This window comes from Gymnodraco acuticeps, unplaced genomic scaffold, assembly GCF_902827175.1.
Source record: "Gymnodraco acuticeps unplaced genomic scaffold, fGymAcu1.1, whole genome shotgun sequence".
Classification (NCBI taxonomy): domain Eukaryota; kingdom Metazoa; phylum Chordata; class Actinopteri; order Perciformes; family Bathydraconidae; genus Gymnodraco; species Gymnodraco acuticeps.
This window is the reverse complement of record NW_022990622.1, coordinates 1,300,963-1,306,962: the sequence shown is the minus strand read 5'-3', so window position 1 is coordinate 1,306,962 and position 6,000 is coordinate 1,300,963. Positions and strand designations below refer to the sequence as shown.

Genomic DNA, 6,000 nt, shown 5'->3' with positions numbered 1-6,000 from the left:
TTTAAGGGGTCATTTCTCCCAAAACATTTTTTTTTACTCACTATATCAACAGCCCCACCAAAAATATTTTCCACCAGCCGCCACTGACTTTTACTTAAGTAACATTTTGAATGCAGGACTTTTACTTGTAACAGAGTATTCCTACCCTCTGGTACTTTTACTCAAGTACAAGATCTGAGTACTTTCCACCTCTGTGAATATTGTTCTGTCATTTATTTGGCAGCTTCATCCCTTCAGTCCATCACACCGACTTTACCTTCATAGTGTGTACTTTTACTTACTATTATTACTCTGTGTGATTGTGAATATCCCTCTGTGATGAAAGAAAGCCTCCACCATGCATCTCTTTTGAAATCTACGTTTTATTACAAAAACAATATACCTTCATCTCAATGGCTGTTGGCAAGTCACCAATAAATCCCTTTTGTCTCATGGAAATTAAATGTCTTAATTTGATCACCATATATTTAATAAAAATAAACATTATTAGAGGTGATTAACAACAACAATGGTAAGATGTGACTTATCTTAATCAAAATATATCAGCTATTTATACTTATTATTTGTTGTTCACATTTTAGAACACAGCGATGAGAACAAAAGTGAGTGTTTTTGTGCGGGAGGGGGTGAACACACAGCAGACCGACACACTGGAGGATGTTCAGAATAATGAAGAAGCTTCACATGGCTACAGAAAAATGATCAGCTGATTAAAGAAATAATAGTCACATGTCTCCATATAACACATGTCAGCAGTAGGACTCACATTGAAGTGATTATGGAAATGCTGCAACAGAAAGGAGTGTATGAGGCGGTGCAGAATACAGGCTGCATGTGGCCTCTATGTGAGGCTGTGTGGATCAGTGGTGATGCTCCCATCATTCACCAGGAGCACATTTCTCCTCTCCACACTCTGCTGGGCCGACAGTCATGTAGCTTCCATGTCTGTTTGGACTCTGAGGAGCGTCCTTCTGCTGCGCTTCCTTCAGTGTCCTCTGTCCGACTCCTCAGTCCTTTTCGCTCTGCTTCACCTCCCTGCAGTGATTTGTTGCAACGGTATACATTGCTTTATTGTGACCCTTCCTCCCCTCTGACTGCTGCTTGTTGCTGTTTGGTTTTTGGTATAGAAAGTGAGAACGTTGCAGGTCGACATTATTTTGGTTGAAGTCTCTTCAGTGGGCCAACAGGAAGGGGAGAAGTTTATGCAGGAACAGGAGAGAGATGCAGAAGAGGGGGTCCATGGAGCTCATCAGACGGCAGCCTGGATGAAAGAGAGAGAAATAAGAATATTACAAATTACACTAAATGACACTGTTCTGAATATCACACTGATCATCTCTAATAATGTTTCTTAAGAGCCAATGCCTGCACCTTGCTGTAGCATCATCATGCTAACATTCTGTGTTGTTATGGACGTGTAATGTTTACCAGGGTAATCCTCCTATGCTACGACTACAATCGGATACATGCTCAGTGCATGGACCGTGTAGTTGTGTCTCAAACCCGCAGTGCTGCCTTGTAACGATAACCACTGTTATGACATGGCTTAGTTGAATACTCAATTCTGATTGGTCAATTCAGAACACGTGACACGTGACACGTTGTTAAGGACGCTCACATCTTCAGAAAGAAGTCCGGTCGATTTAACTGTATACAGTTGGGCCGAAAAGCAAACTGCATGCAGTTTGCTTTTCGAACTGGGACAAGAAAAACAGCGGAGAAGTAACGGGGCAGAAATCCTCCTTTTTACGCAACGGTCCAGACATAGACATCAAACGGCGACACATATTCAGTTGCCAGTTACTTTGTCATTAGGGCAGGGATATCTAGATACTTTCCAAGGTTTGACATAATGAATTGTGCTACTTTTAAAGCAAGGAGCGATGTTTTCAAATCTGTAATCAAAAAGCTGCTCAAAAACGCAAGCAGTTCCTACCGTTGGCTTTTCAAACTGACAAGAGACGCTCTAACTGTTTTTCAAATGTAACAGTTTGAAAACCAAGCAAACTGTCTGATTGTCTTTAGTTTTCCGCTGTCGTGTGATAGCAACATGGAGGATTTTAACATTAATTTTAATATATTTGGAGAGCACAGTAATTTGAAGGAATGGTTAGTGGCTGATGAGTCCCCAGTGAAGAAAATAAAAAGACAAGAGGGACAAGAAAAAAGCAGAGAAGTAAGAGAGGCGAAAAGACACCGAGATTTGAATGACAGAGAAATCGACCAAATTGAAGAGGACCGGCATGAATTGAATACAAAACGGAACACATTATGGGCGATGAAACTATTTAAAGACTGGTTGATTGAAAAAAAAGAACCAACGGAGTTTGACAGCTATGGAGCAGAAACCTTCAACACGCAGCTGCGGTCCTTTTACGCAACGGTCCAGACCTCAAACGGCAAAACATATTCAGTTGTGTTAGAAATTAAAATCAATGTTTTGATAGCATAATGTACCTTAAACATACCGTCAGTTTAAATGCTGTTTTATACTGAAAAACCAGAAGTTCTTGTGCACAACCAGTTGTTAAGCTTTTAGTCTGAAAATCTTTCATGACGACATCCGGGACTACCGCCCATTAGTATAATTAAAGTGGCTATTGACGCCGTTAACATGTATTACATATAAAGTTATGAAAGAGATAAGGAGGAGAAAAGGCATGTGGAAGTAAGCAATGAATGTAAAATGTCGAAATCCTCTGTTTAACGCGATATCGGACACAGACGAACGAGGGGGGAAGTCTCCTACGTCACTACAGCTCACAGAGAGGAGGAGCGAACAGCGAGCAAGCGGGAAGGACGAATGCTTGTAAGCTCTCTTCTGCACGGCCGGCACCTGGGAGAGGAAGCTGCAGTCTTTCTCTCCTGGATGAACAATATTCTGCTTGTAAACATACCCGCGCCTTTATTTTTAATTAAAGTACCAATTTGAAAACATCTCAGAGACTCCATTTAGTCTCCTTTTAAAGCTTCTCTCCTGGACGCGAGAATAACCAACACTGTTAACAATCTGGTAACCCTGAAGACGTGATTTTCGTTGGACCGGGAGAGATTAACAACCAGCTGTTGCCCGGAGCCGCTGGCAATCCCGTTCGACACACAAAGAGCTCAAACAAATCGGTAAGAAGAAGCCTGTTATATCAAATTCTTCATAGTTTATGCAGTACAAAATAGGTTTGTGTTTGACGGAGGCCAGCGGATCCTGAAAATAGCTGTGCATTTAATGATAAAACAACCAAAATTGATAAATATAAGCATCCTAAACCTCGTGACGCTGCTCTGCAGGGTGAGTTCACACTTTCTTTTGTTCTTCTATTTAACCCTGCATGCTATTAATTTGTGTGTGTTGTATTTTAAAATATAAATGTGTGTGGCCATTGTACTTCGGGTAGGTGTCTTGTTGTGTTTTCATGTAGGTGTCTCCTGTTACGTTAGTTAGCCTATGACGTAAGGATATATAAGTCCATTTAACGATTATTGTTAAGATCTATGGGACATAGCGAATTGGTTAAGGACCAAGTAATTGAAAACCAACAAGGCATAGCGAATCAACTTAGGGTTGAGTAACTGAAGTCAGTGCTAGTTGAAAACAGTTGAGAACTGTTTTAAAAAAGTCCTTTTTGAGGAAAGGCTTGATTAAGGTGTAAGCCTTTATCAGTGGTCATAACTGTTCTATTTTCAACCAAGATATTGCAGGTGGAATACGGTATTTGGGGTTTCAGCAGCATTACGTTAAATTGACGACGGTCATTTAATAGTCGCTGATAGGTTTCCATATTACTCCCACCTAACGTGTCTAAATGGCAGCAGTTGACCAATAGAGGACTATGAAGTCAAATATTACGCAGATAGGTTTATAGCTTATGCGTAAGGGTTCCTAACTTTAAGTGATGATATCAATAAGATAAAGCCCATTTTTTCATAGTAAACTAGATATAAATGTTATTTTAAACTGCAGTGTTGTTTTGTGTTGAATTTTCTTGACAAGATTGCACCCCGCCATTATTTAAACTCCCCTGTGAGAGCCACGAGGTGTTTTCAAATCCCTTTGTTCTTCAGGTCAAAGGTTGGAAAATCAGTTGCCATCTTGTCTTGCCCTCATGCTGAAAATAAGCCACACGGCAGTCGCCATTTCGTGAAATGCTAATTGAAAGTACTCTGTTTGTTTTTACACACTCAGTCGCACTCACATGAGGCTAGGCACTCCATATTGAGAAGGACAAACCATATCTCTTGGCAGAGTTGGAACTATAAAATAGACAGGTTATCTTACCGTGGGAAGTTTGGTATTTGTAGGAGTCTGGTTTTGGAGATATTCTTGTTTGCAAGTGCGTATTAGCGGTTTTTTGAATATTCTTGTTTGCAAATGTGTTTTGGCGGTTATGTGCTGTGTTGTTTAACCATATTCTAATTTTCTTCCCATTTTTAAGGAAATAAGATTCTTCTTGTTAAAAAGAGGTCAGTTTTGCAACAGCTATCCCTAGTGGATTGAGCTGGAAATTACAACAGCGCACTCTGCTGGTAATACAGAATTATTACAAAGATACTATAACATTTTGAAGCTTGATTTTAAGTGCCAATCGCCAGGATAGAATTGCAAAGTGGTTTCTAATTAAAAGATGAGAAACTTTACATAATAGACTTTCAAACTAGACTGTAGAATATTCAAACACCAATTTATTGAAGCTAACACAAATTATGACATTTGCATAATTCCATACATTGCGGTCTGCACTGTACACAGTAGATTTACACCAGATTTCTATTTTCATATCTCAAGGTCAAAACCATACACTGTACAATTTTTAGTTTAACATTTCAGATTTTAAAATTTGCATAATTTGTATCTTTTAATTTACTTTATTAATATTTTACAAAAAACGTTCTCATAAAAAAAAAAAAAATCTATAACTTTAAAAAAAAAAAAAAAAAAAGGATATTATTTATCAGGAACAAAGGTGCTAGTCGGAGGATTAGTGTTTCAATCTTTGATAACTTAATAATATTCATTCGAATAGGAAGAGAGCATGTCACCGAAATAAACTAAGTTGAGACCAGACGCAGAGCCAGGCTCAACTGCAGATATCAAGGAAAGGGTAAAAATCAGATCAGATGCTTTAACCTTTCCAATTAAAAGACAGAAGACATGGAACCAAATAGAGAAACTGTTGGAACAGTGGCAAACAAGAGGACTGATTCCAGCAGATGATCAACCTGGACCAACAAAAGCCCATAGAAGAGCAGTACTCGACTATGAGCACGAACAATGCCTACAACAGCTAACTATATGGAGGGAAGCTGAAGAACGATTTATAAGAGTTACAAGTCTCATACTCCATCTGGAATATGCCAGCCTATTGGCACACAGCATAAATGTGGTCCGAGTAGCAGACCTGCCAGTGAGGGAAGACATAGCAGAAAAAACAAAAGACACCGTAGCTTGTAGGAACAAGACAAGGAGAAGGGAGGGGAAACTTCCAGAGAAGGCAGGGCAGACACCTCCAACAATTCAAGCTCAGGAAGAACCAGAGAATGCAGGGCAGACACCTCCAACAATTCAAGCTCAGGAAGAACCAGAGAATGCAGGGCAGACACCTCAAACAGTTAAATCTCAGATAGTGCCAGAGAATCAGAAGCAGAACCAACAACCAGGAGGTTTCCGAGGAGGCACAGGCAGAAGACGTTTACGGTTTGAGGGATGTTACCATTGCAGCCAAATGGGCCATTGGACCAGAGATTGCCCGCAACTACTAAGGCAACACCCACCACATGCCCCAAACAACGGCCCTCCATGCATTAACCCAAGGGAGGTTTCAATGATGACGACAGAAGCAGGGGGTCCCAAAGATGTCAAAGACGAACAGCATCGCCAAACATGACCCAAATGCCACTGACAGCCTGGTATCAACCACAACAATGAGGAAGCTCAGAGGGCCAGACCACCAGGTGATGCATCTTCAGCACAAGGGTATTTTGAAATCCAGCTACATTAAGCCATGT

The 6,000-nt window shown here is 40.3% G+C and overlaps 1 protein-coding gene across 1 annotated transcript in view; it reads right to left on the bottom strand.

The window, feature by feature from the left end:
- Nucleotides 1–342: 342 nt before the first annotated feature.
- The window catches only part of vstm2b (V-set and transmembrane domain containing 2B), a 50,544-nt gene continuing 44,886 nt past the window's right edge, over nt 343–6,000 (bottom strand). The window contains exon 5 of the mRNA XM_034229107.1: nt 343–1,261. Coding sequence (XP_034084998.1) covers nt 1,173–1,261 — 89 coding nt within the window. The 3' untranslated portion in view covers nt 343–1,172. The remainder of the gene's footprint in view (nt 1,262–6,000) is intronic.